The 17,527-nt window shown below is 38.9% G+C and overlaps 1 protein-coding gene across 1 annotated transcript in view; it reads left to right on the top strand.

Moving 5' to 3' along the window:
* Positions 1 to 10,724: 10,724 nt before the first annotated feature.
* The window catches only part of fstl4 (follistatin-like 4), a gene marked incomplete at both ends in the record, with an annotated part of 186,026 nt that continues 179,223 nt past the window's right edge, over positions 10,725 to 17,527 (top strand). The window contains one exon of the mRNA XM_080509279.1: positions 10,725 to 10,874. Within this exon, the coding sequence (XP_080365405.1) occupies positions 10,725 to 10,874 (150 nt within the window). The remainder of the gene's footprint in view (positions 10,875 to 17,527) is intronic.

The raw sequence follows: 17,527 nt of genomic DNA, 5'->3' as shown, positions 1-17,527 counted from the left end.
CATATGTGCTTTTATTGCAGTCAACAAATTAAATTTCAAATCACACATGAAGACTTGAAGCTGCAGAGCGATGAGTTTTGAAATGCTCCCTGGGGCTGAGATTTGACAGCCTGTCAACAAAGCATACAAGGCTACTGGAAGTCAAAGGGCTTCTGGGTAAATCACACTAGATTAGATTTTTGTTAATGTATGATTTGCAATCACCTGAACACAGCCAGGCTTTCTTGTTGCCAGTGGAAATTTAGCTAAGAGCTATGAATGTTCCAGCGCTATGTTTCTAAATGTGAGGGAGGAATCGTTCATCAGCATCTGACTGCCGCATGGCTTTAAAAGACCACACATGGTTATTTAGAGATTCAGGTCTATCTGCTCTGCAGCAATGATGTATGATGTAAAAAAAAACAACCCACAAACAACCTTTTGTGTCTCCGAATGTGGTCCTCTCTTTATTTCCAATGCATATTGCTCGCCTGTGATATGCTTCACTTTCCTATAGCTGTATAATTACCAGTCCTGTTATCCAAGCGGACCTCTCTGTCGTTGCACTGCGGATCTCCCTGAGATCCTTGTTGCTCTTCCAGCCATGTCATACAGCCTGCAGGGGATTTATGGATTTAACAAGTCGCTCGCTGTTTGTGCGTCTTTCAGACAAACCTGACAAGCAGGATGGGGGGTTATTTTAACACCAGAGGGCTGCCGATCTGTGCACGGAAACATGGCAGAAAAAAAGCCAAAAGTCAATACCAAAAAAGCAAAGTGTTACAGGAAGAGAATCAAGTGTTGCACAGTAGAGGGGTACACTTCTCCTTCCTCTTCTCTCACTTTACCCATCTCAAGATGTGGTCTTATTACCACCTAACAGCCTGAAGCTCCGTCTCTTCTATAGAGACAGAAAGTGGCAGAGAGAGTGTCAGACAATAATTAATTTGAAGCAAAAGCAGGAGAAGCCAAGCTGATAAGGATATCTTGTGTTAAAGCACCACCACCACCTTCATTGTATTTTGTCTGTGGCTCTTTTGCCTTTTCAGGAGAAGCCAACACATTATTTTCTCTTTCTCAAACGTACAATTCAGTACAATCTGAAAAAGCCCATGTGCAGTTGTTGGTTTTTTCTTCTTCTAGAAAATGAATTCATTAACTTTTCTATCAGCTCTGCCATATGTTTCTTTTCTCCCCCATGTTTTAATTGCTTTAATGGTATCTTTATTGTTGCACATATTATTGTTTTCTGGTGTTTGTATGTTTGGTAATTTCTGTCTTTAACAAATTGCTTCACTTTTACTATTTTCTCCGCTTCGTTGCTTTTCAAAACAATCCTGCATTTCTTCCTGTTAGATTCCTTACTTCTTGGCAGATATTGCAAATGTCACTTTAAATCAAAAGTATTTCCGTGATTTTCTTCAGTCCATTCACAAGTTAATTATATTATACATGACATTGCAACTCGCTCAACATTTCGAGTCATTATAGATGGCCATTAGTCTCAGTAGTTCATTCTGCTTGAGTATTCAAAACAAGCTCCAGGCATGTTTTGTCAATAAATTATATCAAAGTGCCAGAAAAACAGCTAAGTTATACTATTTACCTGAAGCTTGGAGATCATTACATATTTTCAACAAAATCACTCTACAATAATTGTGCTGTGTTCATGCTCAAATAGTCAGAAGAACTCTTACAACAAAGGGAGGTCCTTGTTTATATATTTCTGAAAAAGTGGATTATCTACAACCTTTTTTGAAATGTTGCCAATGATTGTTCACAATGAACACTTAAAAACGTATTTTTTAACTGACATCTGATTACATCAGCAATGAAGGGGAGCTGTATCTCTTGCTTCAGATTAAATCTCTGGCATAGGGAACTTCATTTGTGGTGTTTCTGATTCTCCAAAAAATTCTAAAAGTACAAAAATATGTGCTTTACACTACTTGAGACACTCGTATTTCCATTACTGTGAATGTAAGTGTTTGTGACTCTCTGCCTCTGTGTTCGTACACCTGGGATCAGCGTTATTGCACTGTGACTGCTCGTTGGTTCAAGTGGTATAAAGGAACACGAACTAAACATTAGCTTTGTGTTGCAGACATGTTTCAAGTACAAATTTAAAGTCACAACCTTTTCAGCTCAACTTTCTGTCACCACTATGTGCGCAAAACAGTGTTAGGATTTTAAGCTGGTTTAGTTTACACAGTTTTTATTAAAAAAAAAAAAAATTTGTCCGACATTGTTTGTGTTTTGCCAGATTTGTAGTGTGGAGATTTGTCTGAGCTTTTTGTTCAAGCAACGCTTCTAGAAACTAATCTAATGAAGGTCAGATGCGGTAAAGATGTGGGCAGTAAAACAGAGGATTACAGAGGGGAGGTCTGTGCAGAAGTGGAAAAAACTGTAGTGTGACAAAAGTGAAAAGGAGGTTGCTTTTACAAAAAATAATTTAAAAAATGAAAATATGTTATTGATATAATTTAGATGTGGAACAGTTTTCTGCTGCAGGTCTATTTTTTGTCACTCATTTCTGCTCCTACTCCTCTTTTTGTTTGGCTAACAGAGTAATGATTCACTGCAGGAGGGTTGTGTTGTTTTAACTAGTTGTAAGACCTGTTATTATAAATTAGGCCGTTGTTAGTTAAAAAAATTATGCTGCATGAGTGGGTCATTTTCTTGCAATATCTTGTGAACAGAATGATGATGCCATTTTACACTAAAGCTGTTTTGTCAAAGAATATGTCATGCATATCATAGTACTAAAACTTTTTAATAGAGGGTGTACTGCACAAACATAATATTCTTTCATTGACCTAAAATGTGTTGATTCTATTGTATGCATCTTATAGCTTAAAGTACTGAAAAAAAATATAAGAAGCTAAGAACAGTTTTCATGCAGTGTGTGTTTAACTACATGTGGGGCCCATTTGAAGCACTGAAGAGGAAGTAAGTTTAGCACACCCAAGCAGATTAAGGCTAGGTCTAGCTATTTTCTTTATTGTTCCTGCTAAGTCATCTTTAATTAGATCATTTCATTCTTAATTAGTTCCAACTTTTCTGGGAGAATAAAAGCTTTTTAACTGTGAGCTGTTTGGATCCAAAGCTGATAAAGCCTGCCAGCTTTTAAATGGTGCTTCCCATATTCTTTCCAAAGGCCAGTGCTTTTAAGCTTTTTACATTACAGTCAATGACCTTATCTTTCTGGGCTACTGGGCTATATAAATCCTTTTTGGGGAAACACCACTTCAGAGAATTCTGACATTTATCACATTTCCAGTCATAAAATAGAAAAATAAATCGGGGGATCCGGAGCGGCGTCTGTTCACCTGTAGTTTCTGAGAGATAACTAAGGTTAGAGTGTGTGATCCTGATGCGTGGTTTGCTGACAGGATGACACCCGAATCTCTTCAGTATCTCTGCCAGCCACATAGGAACAAGAATTAGATGTAGACAAGTGAGTCATGAAAACATTTTGTGCAAAGGCGATTCTCTCTGTGGCTCTATTTCATGCTACATAGACATCTGTCTAAAGAAGAGTTTGTTTGAAACCTGAATGCAGGCTGACAGGAAGGGCAGACGTCGGATGAAAGCAGAGATTCAGCTGAAGAAGAGCATCAGTGTGTGGCAGCACTCGCAGTAACAGCAGTAACGTAAGGTGGTTTGCTCCAAAAAGGGACACGTACTATTTGGCCAAAAAAGAAGAGCCAACACCTACTTTTAGAAGATGATTGACAGCTCAGATGCCCCCCCCCCCCCCCCCCCCCCCTCCATACATGGTAACATGGTGAGGGACTTTAGTTTTCATTGTCGCCTTAAGGGCATGAAGTTGTGAATGTAAGTGGCTATGAAATGCAGTGAGTGTGCAGGTATCGACACGGACTGGAGTGCTTAACCTTAATAAACACCAATTAGACTTCATAAATAATACAATCTGTAGAAACATGTAAAATCTAACAAAGTCACTCCTATGTAAGGCATTCATCAATCTAGGACACGATTTACCTAATTTACCCTTGTATGCATTTTAAAAGATTAAAGAGCAACTAAAGCTTATTGCAAACAGATTTGTTGTTTTTTTTTGTCTCGGACATGAAATCTGTCCCAATCTGCTCTGTTTGCAATGTCAGCAGAGAGGATTTATTGGTCCCGGATCAGCTCTGGAGTGATCTTGGTCATATCAAAAAATGTTGATTTTTCAGGACTAATATGTATTTGTTTGTTTTCGGTGGCCCAGGACTGCTCGGGGAGGGGGGGAGGGGTGGGGGGATTCATAGTTCAATGACAAATGGAAGCAATGCACAAAGTGACATGACTGCTATAAACTGACAAGGGAGAAATCAGATGCCTGCTGAAAAAAACTCTGCAACAGTCCTCTCCTCTCTGTTTGCAGCAACCTGGCCCAGGACACGGGGAGAGTTCAGACTCTCATGTCAGACATGATCTTCAGCATGTGTTGTTACTATCTTGTTTGCACCCACTTTTTTTATTTATTTATTTATTTATTTAAATAATTTTGTAGTGCAGGCCCTTAGAGTGGTGGGGTGTGGGAGCCTTTCTCAGCTAGCTATGTGGAATGAAAAAATACCCCCCAAAAAAACATTAGATGTTTTAAAGATCACCATCATGGTTAGAGTATTTACAGAATATAACTGTTTAGATGTTTGTTTAGTAATTGACTTTAAACTGTGGCTATTTTTTTTTGATAAACTGAAAGGAATGTCCATAACCAAGTCCCCATGCTAATACAAAAACCGAGAACAAAAATAAAAAGGCTTGATAACTAAATCCATATCTAGGATTTTTGCAGCTTTAGCTCAGTGCAGTGCTTCATGTGCAACATACTTCAAAGTAATACATTACAATGCACAGATGTTGCCTTGGTCAGGTCTCCTCATCCTGCCTTGTCACTTAAAAAAAATAAAAAAATTTATACTCTGCATCCTGCAGGGACGAAGTAAGCTATTGGGGCTGATAGTTGAGCTGATGCTGCGCGTGACCTCTGTGGCTGTGACAGCAGCTACCTGGAGTGGTGCAGAGCTGGGATGGAGGAGCAGCCGGAGGAATTTGTCCCAAGGCTCTGCTCGAAGCCTGACTCTGCTGCCACACAAGGCAGGAGCCGAGAGGCTGGAGGCCGGAAAGAAAAAAATAAAATAAAATGCAGCTTTACATGCCAGCTTTCAATTTGGATGAAGTCTTGGTCTCTTGACAAACATGCCATTTTTGTCAAGCTAATTTAGTTGAATTTTAGAGGAGGCATGTTGACTCAGTGTTGTGATTGTAGTCACTAAAATAACAATTATATTTTACAACTGTCAGCTAAATTAAATGACAACATATGTCCTTTGCTCCCATCACATCTCCTGCTGGAGAATTGTGTCACTTGAACATGATTGCATATATACTGAGCACACACAGCTGGTATATTTGGATTTTCTTATTGGTTTTCCATCTTGTGATATGTAGAAAGAAATGCATTACAATCTCTTTGTTTTTGTCGTGTGGGGTGAGATGGTCTAATGATTGTGCATTTAATGGGATTGTTGCAGCTGCAGTAGCTCACTTAACAATAATGCCGCTGTTAAGATTATTGTCTACACTATTGCTGTTGTCAATACAGATTTTCTAAAGGCTTTCTGCAGTGCAAATCAATAACTGCAACCTGAACAAGCACTCTGACGTCTGGAGGAGAAAATGTGTGCCACAAAGAAAACAAGAAACATGAGTCTCCACCGCTGTGGTACATTATAGTTTCTGGGATCCATATGTGATATTGCCGACACATATCACCATTAGCTGCTGCCTGACAGTTTATGTGTGCACCTAGGAGCTCGGGCTTCTGCAGATTCTCACTCTGAGAAAGAAGCAGCTGTTTGTACATATGAGTCTCAGGAATAATCACGAATCAATAATCTTTTTTTTTTTTCACACAACATAAATGTTGTCTGTTACACCTCGATCAAAATTTGCATTGGTTCTAATTTAGTTTGATTTTCACACATTGCAAAGCTTTACAGGGAATTGTGGGTGTGGTTAGAAATGAAGGAATCCTGAATCATGCAATTAAATCCTCACATTCCTCATGGCCGTCCATTCATCTTGTTCTCTATCCAGCCCGGAGTTGTGGGGGGCTGGAGCTGATCCCAGCTGATTATGGGTGATGCCAGGTACACCCAGGACTGGTTGCCAGTCCATCACAGAGCAAACCCCACACACACTCACGTCCACATTCATAGGCGATTTAAGAATGCATATTTGTGAACGGTAAAAGGAAAAAGCCACACACAGCAAAAACATGCAAACTTTTCACAGAGAGGCTGCCAAGCTTCCACTCAAGCCAGGATGATCCTCCTCTAAGGCAAGAGTGTTAACCACTCCATCAGTGTGCAGCCGCTGCTCACTACCAGTGCCTCATCATTTTTACTTTTTCTGCTTTGCACAAACAATTTGATCCTTTATATGTTGACTTCTACTCTGGGATGAAAACATTTACATAGAGTTAGCAGAGACGCATGACAAAAAAAGTATTTTGTCACTTAAGAACTTGATCTAATGATCATCCACATGCCATTTCATATGTTTTGTGGTCATTCATCAAGAATCTCAGTCTTTTATGATGCAAAGAGTGAATATGAGTGTGGATGTAGGAAGAAATGGTGCATCTCTCACTGAGCAAACCTCATGCTCCTTCCTTGGAGTGCCTCATTTGAAAAATGTGGCAGCAAGCAGATGGCTCCTTACTGTACTCCAGCATGGTACATTACAGGCATTTAGCTGAGCTTTCACTTCCTCTTTTTTTCCCCCAATTCTTTTTTATTGTAACATTAAAAAGCCAGTTTACAGCCTGCATGCATTGCAAACCACAGCAGGGAATGAGAAGAAGTTAATTTTGCATGCATTTGATGAAATAAAATGGTTTAAACATTATATGGCAATCTACTATGTATATGAGACATTTTCTATGTATTCAGGGACATTCAGTCAGCCCAAGATCATAAGTTGTTTACTACACACTTTGCCACTGACAGTTAGTTTCCAAAGCTGGTATTTATTTGATCAATGGGAACATCACCAGATAAACATTGTGTGGCGTGAAATAGGAGCTTCCCTGGTTTACTGTACCTGGGAAATAATACAAATCCATTGCAGAGTCGGTGCTTGATCTGTCTTTTCTGCTAAAACTGATATGGTTTGATCATTGTGATCCAATACAGTTTAAGAAGAAAGAACAGTTAACAAGTGGGAGGATGCATGGATGAATTAATATTCATAGCATTTGTTAGCTGCTGCTATCGCTCTTTAAACAAGTTGTTTGAACTGAAGTAAAAGTCATCACAATACAACATAAACACTTTGGATGCAATACAGCAGTGTTGGTGAAGAGGTCACTTTTCCACTTTCTTCACTTCCAGCACTTATTAGTAATGCTTTTTGGTTCAGTTCATTAAAAAAAAAAAAATGTATTAGAAAAACTAAACAGCACAGTTCTGAACCAATATTCCTTAAATGTACATGAAGAAATTGAATAGTAAAAATCAGAGCTGGAAAAGGAGACGGGCCGGCTGCAGGCAGTTCCATCGGACGTTCCAGGCCCGAACACTACCCCAGTGCAGAGGAAAATTGAAAGTAAGAAACATGAAAAATAGATAGATGGGGGGGAAAAGGTAACTGCGACATGAGTAGATATGTTTAACTTTCATTTCACACCGAGTCTGTTTATATTGCAAGTCCGTCACCACGGAAGCGCGATGTGAGCAAAGCAGCTGAAGGGCGCTCTGGTTTGTAAAGAATCCGTCTCTTTAAGCTCTTTAGCATTCTGGTCAAATAATGGCTTCCTCATAGAGTTTCTTCCTCCTGATGAATTTCAACATTGACCATTCAATCCACAGGGCCGGGCCTTTGTTTGTGTGTGTGTCTTTGTGTATATTACGTGTCGCCATGTATGAATGTGTGTAGCAGCGCGTGGGCAAATGTCAGGAGGCCCTGGCAGCACATTAAGATAGTGATTGGCAGATCTCATTTGGGGTTTAATTTCACAAGGCAGAGCACTCATCTCAGAGGATCCACTCGCCTCGGGCGAGCTAGATGAAGAATGCCCGTGTTTCTCTCAAGTGATGTTTACACTGACAGGACTTATGTGATTTTGCTGTTTGTGTGCAGTTAGCAGGAGTGGAAAGTAAGTGTATTTATCTGACTGTCACATTAGAAACACTACGTGTGTCAAAATAATCTTAACTCAAGGGTCTAATTTTTGCTTTTTTATTTGGGCTCTTTCAACCACATTTCACAGTCTGTCAGCTGTACCTTCGTAGTTTCAGCCATTGAAGAAGATTGTGAAATACTATGTATTGTTACACACTGAATCAAACATTATGATATGCTGAAGGAACATTTCTTTTGCATGGTTCTTGCAATACATCCTGCTGATTATGAAATTGTGATTCTACGAAGGCTGGGATGATGGAAAAAAAAAAGTGTGAAAAACTGAATGCAGTTGTGTGCATTTCATTTAAAGCTCATTTTCATCTGAAGGTTTTACAACAGATACTCCGACGCTGCATCTGCTCATCTTTTTAGCAAAATCGAACTCAGAAATGTACAGGTGTTGTTTCTAAGTTCAAAAAGAAATGCTTGATGTGGATTTACAGCTGCTTTCATGGTCTTTTATTTAACGCAGGTGCTCCCACATTTTTTTTTTTGTTTTGTTTTTTTAAAATAAGTTTGAGTTTATCTCCAAATTGGTTAAAAGTTCAAAATGTTACCGTTCAGTGGAAACAATTGGGAAACAACAGCAGACAGCTCATAGTAAACGTAATAAAATTTTTATTTAGAGATCACAAATGTCTCTACACTGTGGAGGCAGCTAGCATCAGCTCAGGCTTGAAGCTTTAATGAGCAATACTTAGTCACAAATGTAAATCAAGCTTCAGTCATTGCAACTGCGCTAATACATTTTAAACAGTTTATCATTATTATCAATAATAGAGTTGAACAGTGTCATGACAGTTAAAGCTTTTTCAAAGTCATACAAAGAATAAAGCAGCAGGACCAGAACACAGAAGTTCAAGGAGTTTCTTTTTATAATTGTTGATATTATTTTGAGGTGCTGCTGCAGACACTTAACACCATAAACTCCAGCATTGTTTAAGATGCATCATGTGTTTCCGTGCCCTTGTAGCAGTTCAACTGCAAATTTTATGGCCCCCTGAGGGAAATTTGTTTTCAGGCTGTTTCAGCTGTAAAACACACAATAAAGGCGCATTATCAAAGTATAGAGCACAGTAAAAATGATAAACATTACTTGATTGAGCAGTAACACACATGACAGACTGTTTTGTCATGCCTTAAAACCACAAGATGACGATACTATATGAAAAAAATCACTCTGCTCATTATCCATAACATGGTAAACAATACATGAGGCGAGAACAGACCTAAAAACATCCATGCCAGGCATTATAAACCCAGTGACCCTACACAAATCCTGATCACTGAATACAGTGACATGATAACTGTTTGTGTTTTTATTTGTGTGTTCTTCATTCTGCTCCTAATTTGTGTCTGCAGTTCCACTTCATGCGGTTCAAGATAACGGTTCACTTTAGTTTCTTATTATTGATGTATCCCCACCTCATACTGTATATATCACTGAGTTGTGTTGAGATTGAACTTCTGTTACAAACTGGTTTATTCAGTTTTTACAGGCAGTCTACTAAAGCGGTGTCATTTAACACATTGATGTTTACATTATTCATGAGTCTTTGCAATTTTTGTATGGATTGTAAAAGAAACAACAAAAACAAAAAGTTAATCTTTCAATGTATCAACTGCAGGTGCGTTTTACTCCGTGTTGTTCCACACAATAGTGCAGTCATTTGTTTTCTTTTTTTTTTTCCTGATGATGTGTGTGTTTCCTTCAGCGTGCACGTGTCACAGCAGTGAAACGGATCTTCGGAGTTTATGTTTTAAGCTCCCAAGCTACTCCACCATTTGCGACATCAGAGGGCTTTCTCTTTGTTGACATCAAAAGAGTTTCGGTGTCCTTTGTAATACAGATGATTATTCCCATCAGTACAGGCTTTGATGTTTACATCGCTGCATTATGCTGTGTGTTTGTGTGTGTGCGCGCGCATGTTGGGTTCACCAGCGTATGTAGTGCTTATTTCACTTGGTCTCTGAACATGCCACCGACATCATTTCTGGTGTCCCAGCGTGTTGTGAATAGATCAAAATCCACATCTTTGTAAACAGAAAAAAACATATGGGAATACATCAACATAATAACTAAACATCCAATGAAAATGGAGGTATTTAGGACTGAATATTGTAGTCATTACCACCCTATAGTTTTACATGTAAAGACATCCTCACTTGACGAGTCATGTTTAAAACTGCAACTTATGAGTGATTTTCCCAATGTCCATCTCACTTCTCTGCAGTGTTCTTGCAACAAACGCTGTAGATTGTTGTGAATACAGTGAATGGAGAGGAAGAGTTCAGCTGATCTGTCTTATATCTCCTCTGTGATGAACATGATTATGTGTTTTCAACAAAAAAAAAAAAACCACATCTGCATATAAAATTGTATTACGGTACACGAAACTCACAGCTTTGCTGTAAAAAAATGCAGCTTTTGTTCAGAAGACTGAATTATGGCAACACTTTATTCGTTGAAACTGTACAAAAGTGATGATCTGAGGATGTTTTATGCTTTGTGTTGATATTTCTTCACCCAGATAAGCCTCATGGGCAGCCTGGGTGTTTGGACGCTGGCTGTGGCCGCTCTACTGGGAACGTCAGGGTCCTGGCTGGCTGAAGGGCACAAGAGCAGCAGGAGAGGGAGCACGGATACAGCCAGCATGTCACGTACCTCCTCCCAGGAACCGCACTCCATGGTAAATACAACCGCGCACACACACGCAGCGAATGTACCGCTTCACACTGAGGCCATCATCTCTGCTCTCTACCAAGCTAGAGGGAATATTTATGGTGATATACAGCAAATTAATGTTATCAACCTCAAATCAGATCAAGGCTGCAAAAAAAAGCAAAGCTGTTCACAGAGTTTAAACCACTTTTGTCAATTGTTGCATTCTTCAGTTCCTATAAAGCTGTGCTATGAGCCACAGCAGGAGATAAGTCATATTTTACATCCAGTTGAAACGTGTTTTTCTTCGATAAACTCAGACAGGTTGGTTAATTAAATGCCAAACAATGATTTCTCATGTTGAGTTGTTGATGCACACATGCTCTAACATCAGTGATTCATTGGTGTTCATATAGAAACTCATAGGACTTCAAAAGCATCTCCTGAAATGTGTTGTCTTTTTTCCCGTTGTCCCATCTGTTGGTTTGTCTTTCACTACACCTATGAAAAAAGTTATGACGCTATGGCCAACATCAATGACAAATGTACTACATATCACACAATAATCTTAAGTAATCAGCCTCTAATTTGATGACTTGATTATATATGTACCTAGCAAGGGCTTCAGCTGCAAATCTGGCAGGAATAAAGCCAACGCCAATTCGGATCAAGCTTCAGCAGCAGGCATATGGTGAGCTGGGATGCAGGGTTTCTCCAGACTGCTCAGGGCACTTGTGAGGGCTGGCAGATGGAAAAGGATATACAAGCAGGATATTTTGAGTTAAAGAGCATAGTCCCTTGTGCTGTTTAATGGTGATCACCAATTGGAACAAGAAAAATTGACTTTTGTGTCTTCATTTGTCAATAGTCACTCTCATTACTGATCAGTACAAACCTTGTTTAAGCTTAATTAAAGTACAATGGTCGACCAATGCCCACCTGGAGGTGTGTGCTGTGCATCTCAACGTCACAAACTCAACCTTGCTCTCTTTAAATTGGGCTTTATTGCACTTTTTACTGCGTCTACCTACTGCTTTCTTTTTCAGCTTCTTTCTCGAAGCCAGCAAATGCTTATTTATCCATTTAACACAGTAGCTTTTCTCAATAGTTGTGGTTGGGTGATGACTGCATAATGGTGTAGAGTTTGCACAATCACCTCAGAGAGAGGATAACCCCAGTTGGAGTCTCAGATTTCTAAGTTGAATTTGTGTGTTCTTTTTGTATTTGTAATTGTATGTTCATAGCGCTTTTGAGTTAATTGTTGATTCTCTGGCGAAACAAAAGGCAGTTAGTGTTATTCTGTGTCCTGTAATTGAGTGATGACCTGTCCAGTGTGTATCCTAGTCTGGCCGAAAATCAGTTGGCATCAGCTCGTGAGCTCGATCCTCAGTTAGATAAAGCAATATAATAAACGATTGGATGGATGTGATTGTTGCATCTATTATGATGGCATGCACAATGGGTTAAAAGAGGGGGAAATAGCTAACCCTGCAGAAGAAATAGTCATTGCCATTAAAAAGGACCCCCCTCCAACCTGTGTTCTCTGCATAAAAGACACCTAAAACATTGACAGATTTTCGAATATGTGAGGCGAGACGTACGCATACTGTGCTGACGTCCGGTTTTCATAACGCAGTGTATAAGGAAACTTGTCCAGTCTTTTGCCTCCTCTAAATCTCCATCACTTTAGGCTTTACTCAGTTGGCGGTCTGCCGTGGAATGTCCTATTGTTCCGATGAATGTGTCCATTGAAATTCCTTGATGCCCAGGAAAAAAAAAGACAAAATAAAAACTCCCAGGCAATCCACCACCCAACTATCTGGCCAGAATTGTAACTTAAAAAGTCTGTCAATTGGTGCCAGGATTTAAAGTCAACCCTGGGGTGAGGCATGTGGACCCCTTGAATTTAGATATGCAGGACACATTCTCACAGCCTTTGGGAATGAATAAATAGTGTCAGTTCTTTCTCTGACTAAAGCCCTTTCAAAACAATATAAAGCAAGTAAACAGAAGAACAGCAGAGTCACTTAGGGGAGCCTGAGACTGAAAACAGATGAATGATGAATTAAGAAAAAAAAAAAAGAAGTCCCGATGAAACAACATAATTCGTTTGATTTATAACTTCTTGTCACTTTTCTGAATATTTGCAGAATAACCGACAACTCTGTGTTGACAAGTCTACTTCATGTCTGTTATAATAAGTTACTTCAAACTGATGTAAAGATGTTGCCAAATGTTTCAGGAAACCATCAAGTTTGAATAAACCAATATGCTAGTTATTTTTGTATTATTTTGATAGAAATGCAAGAATGTTGGTTTACTATATGGAGAGGAAGGCGTTGGGTCTGAATTCTAAAAGAAGGTCCCGATGAAGAAATGAACAATATGCTGAATATTTGTCTGCGCTATCTAGTTTTGAAGTTGCTTCCACATAAAGAGCAGAGTGGTTAAGTGATTTCGCAGTAGCCACAGAGAGAGATGGGATAGTGCTCATTGGATTAGAGGTTTAGGAGTAAGAGGGTTATGTATTGAATGAATGGGGGACAAAAGAATGAAAATAGCCTTTTACCCACGATAGCAGATTCTTCTTCTGTGTTTTTCTGTGCCGGGGCAATCCGCACAACATTCGCGTTTCGATTATAACGTGAACCCACAAAGCTGTAGTTATTTTTTTTTTTTTCTTCCCGCTGCAGTCCCCAGAGGGTTTGTTCACAATTTTTCCAACTGTCTCTGAATAATTTGCACTCAAAGTGGAAGAAAACCTTTCAGGCAGACATATGCAATGGTTACTATTATATGAAGCAATAATACTCTTCTCGACTATAATTGCAGTGGTAGGACTTACTGGCTATGCTCAGCACAACCATCTGGTACATTGTGATGTGATAATCACACTTGGCAGCGTCAGCCATTTTGTATGTGTCTCGCCCCTGCAATTTGGGTGTTGCAAGATGCTGGATTGGGTATGTGAGGTGTACCCCTCTTTAGGATGAATCATAAGTGCAATACTTTTCTCACAATAGTAAAGACCATTCAGTGTCCTTATCCATATTGGGTTTTTTTTTCATCATGTTAAATGAGGTTGGTGTATCTACATTTTTAAAATGTAAACAGCCTCATAATGATATTAAAAAAAATTTGATCAGCTATAAAATGAAACACTGCTTTGAACCAACTGCTATAATTGAGCTTTGACTATGTTCAAATGCAGGATGCTTGAAAGAGGTCAACACTGGATGAGTATGCCATGTGCACACATGCACCATTAGTTTTAAACCCTGCATGAATACATGACCCATTGCAATAAATCATCTCTAATATAATCTAGGGTACCATACTCGCACAGTCCGAGGGCAAAGTTTTCCTGAGGTAATCTCACTCTGTCAAAGTGCATACAACCTTCCACATGTTTTGTCATTGTCAAACTTTTGGTTATTAAAGGAAATATTCACAACTTCCTTGACTTGCAAGAAAACGCAAACTTTTCATACTGAAACAACTATCTAAAACAGACCAAAACAGATTTCTTGTAAGTTGTATTGTTTCTCTGAATGTTTACAGCTGAGAAGAGCAAAGATTCATTATTAGTTTGAAAGTTATTTATGAAAATAGGCATTTGCTCTTGTCAGAAGCAAATGGAGCCATTTAGTTTTTTCAATAAGCTGTTAATCAAGAGCTGATAAACAAAAAGCACAACTTTGTGAGGTTATGCTGCATAAATTGAAAATTAAAGATACAGTTTGGAGTAAAGATATCTCCAGTATCACTGGAATGTGAAACCGCGCTAATGATGCTGAGAGAATCATTGGGATTCATTTGGCTTTAATTCTCATTTCATAAATATCAGAGTTACACTGGTAAATTACATCTGACATACTATACATAGCCATTTTTTGGGGGGGCTGCAAATATTACAGCTCATTTGAATAACTTGACAAGGTATACTGATGAATTACTATTATCCCTTATTTCTATGAGCAACATGCATATTGAATGTAGATGGAAAAAACTGTGGTGATGACACAGAAACTACTTTGGTTTTACTTCCCTGCACCTTTTCTGGCTCTAATCAGGTGGTATATTCAGAACATCCAGCCATCAATATGTCCCATGTGGCACTATTGCTGCAGCTGCCTGCTTAACAAATACCCTGAAATTGCAATTCTGAGTCTGCATACAGCCAAATAACCCCATAGGAAAGTTTTGTTGTTGCTTGGAATTAAGAGCGTGAGGGAGATGCACGGAGAGTAAGTGGGCACGTACGACCATATGGGTCCCTAAAATGAGAGGTGCCTGCATAGCAACATATTTCAGAAGAGTGAGGAGAAAGCATATTCGAGCAGAGTTCATAAACAGACACAGACCAGCTTGGATTGCCCTGTTGTTCAAATTGCATTCCCACAAAATGTCAGTCTCGGTGGCTGCAGTGTCAGTCTTGTTTCGCGTGGGAGTTTAAATGGCATCCGAGATGGAGCAATGTAGCATTCAGAGATATGTTCATACTTACCTACCGTGAGGAGGCGATAGCCATTTTATTGAGTTTGTACACTTAAACTCGGTTACCACCACAAGACATAATAAACAAGCTCAATCTGCAACAGACCATAACATCAATACCGCCACAATGCTATCACACACGTAGTGTTTTTCATTTCACTCGACACCAGCTCACACTGTAATGACTTATTTTTGAGTGAGTGAAGCCACAGTGAGGCTGAAAAGGCACTCATACCAGCTTTTTGTTTGATTGTTAAAACAAAAAACTATATTATTTTGAGATAGTCTGTGTTGTGTGATTTAACAATACGCCCATCGTGCTGTGCTTTTAGCTTCTATGACGCTGATTTAGTTTTTCCAGAAACTTTGAAAAACACTTTATTGTCTTTGAAAATTACTTTGTGGAAATAGAGTAAAGTGTGAGGATGCTGGTCATGGTCTGCAGTGATGTTTTTTTTCCCCCACTTCAATCTTTAGTAGAAAACACATTTTTCTTATGCAAATCAAAAACCAAAGAAGCAAGGAACATATGCTGCTCGGGGCATGCCTTCATATTATAATAGCCTTAAAGATATCTTTATACATTGCTCGTTGTTTGTCATTGGGTATTGTAGAGGGTCTATTTCCTCCACTTTTTTTTTTTCCAGTTGTGCTTCTTTGAATCTGACTATGTGTGTTCCGTTTTCCAATCCTCTGTGATCTTTAACCACTGAATGTGTGTTGGTGGTGTTTCCTCACCTTAATTTCTCCTGATTTGTGCCTTGCTTGTGACTAACAATATTTTTTACCAGATTTCTGTCATTATAAGGGACAATTATTTCCGAGATTTTACAAAGCTATTGGCTCAAACAGCTATTGGGCATTCATATCATCATTTCACATTTAGTGCTGTTTATAAGTAAATTATAGCAAGTAACTGTTTTATTTTTTGTAGTCCTCCCAGTCGGGCATCATTTTCTCAATTTACAGATACAACACAGATTATGCTTTTTGTTTAGCATATTTCCCATTTGTTGCACAGCGGTTGTGGTCCAGTTGTTAATCTTTATGATCTCACATGTAAACCAAAATCAGAAACAACTAATTAAAAAAAAAAAAAAAAAGTGTATCCTGCCTGTTTTTCATGCAAGCCTTTTCATTAGGCTTCAAGTAAACATAACATATCATATGTATACCAATTCCTGGTTGACTGGCTTTCTTCATGTTTCATTACTGCAGTCAAGACACTGGCAGGTGGTATGGATGTGTTTCTCTTTTCATCATAAATCAACCCTCTCCATGTCTGCAAAAGGACACACCAGTAATGAACATGCAAACCACATGGTTTCAAACAGCTCATAACTCAACACTCACTACCCTGAAGTGCCTTTGATGTAAATAAAATACAATTATTTCGTACTACCATGTCTGTTTTTTTTTTTTTTGAGATTTTTTTTTCTTATGTGACAATGTATATGTCTGACACAGTGTGATATAACACTCCTGATATGCAGCGACTATACCCCAAAGCAAAATGAAGTGACTGCAAGTAAGGAAAACAGCCTCTGGCTCAGAGGTTAAAAAGCCTCAAATCTATGTTTTCTCCTACTGTGCATATCTTTCACGCTTGTCATAATGTTATCACATACTCTGCTTGAGCTCTATGTATGTAAAAATACCCCAATTTATTCAGTGTGACTCAGAAAAAAAAAAAAATACGGTGCAAAAAAGAGTCATGCCGATTCCAATTGAAACCCAGTGGGTTTCTACTCTTTTCTCTAATGAATTTCTGGTGGTAATTACTTAAGTTTCTCCGCCCAATGATAGTCGCACTGCAGCATTTAAGAGAAACAGCCTCCTAATCAACCATGTGTGATTGTTGGCATCTACTTTGCCTGAAGTAAATTGCCTGGAATGATTTCTCAAATATAGCAGCATAAAAGTCCCTTAAAGCGTGTATGAAGTGTAATGACAAAAAGAAGCCTGGTGAGTCACAGTGAAGAGCGGACAGTATTTTTAGAAATAACCACCCTGCCTTTCCGTCACCTCTATGCTTGGTTTGATTCTCTAATCAATTGATCAAACAGTGGCACTCGAGATGATGGAAGGCGGTGCTGATGAGCACACTCAATTTTATCCTGCCATCATGAGGAAGCACGTCTGCAATTAAGATGGACAGATGGCAGAGGGAGGGAAGTGAGAGGG

This window comes from Blennius ocellaris (genome assembly GCF_963422515.1).
Source record: "Blennius ocellaris genome assembly, chromosome: 14".
NCBI lineage: Eukaryota > Metazoa > Chordata > Actinopteri > Blenniiformes > Blenniidae > Blennius > Blennius ocellaris.
This window is presented reverse-complemented; position numbering and strand designations above follow the sequence as displayed.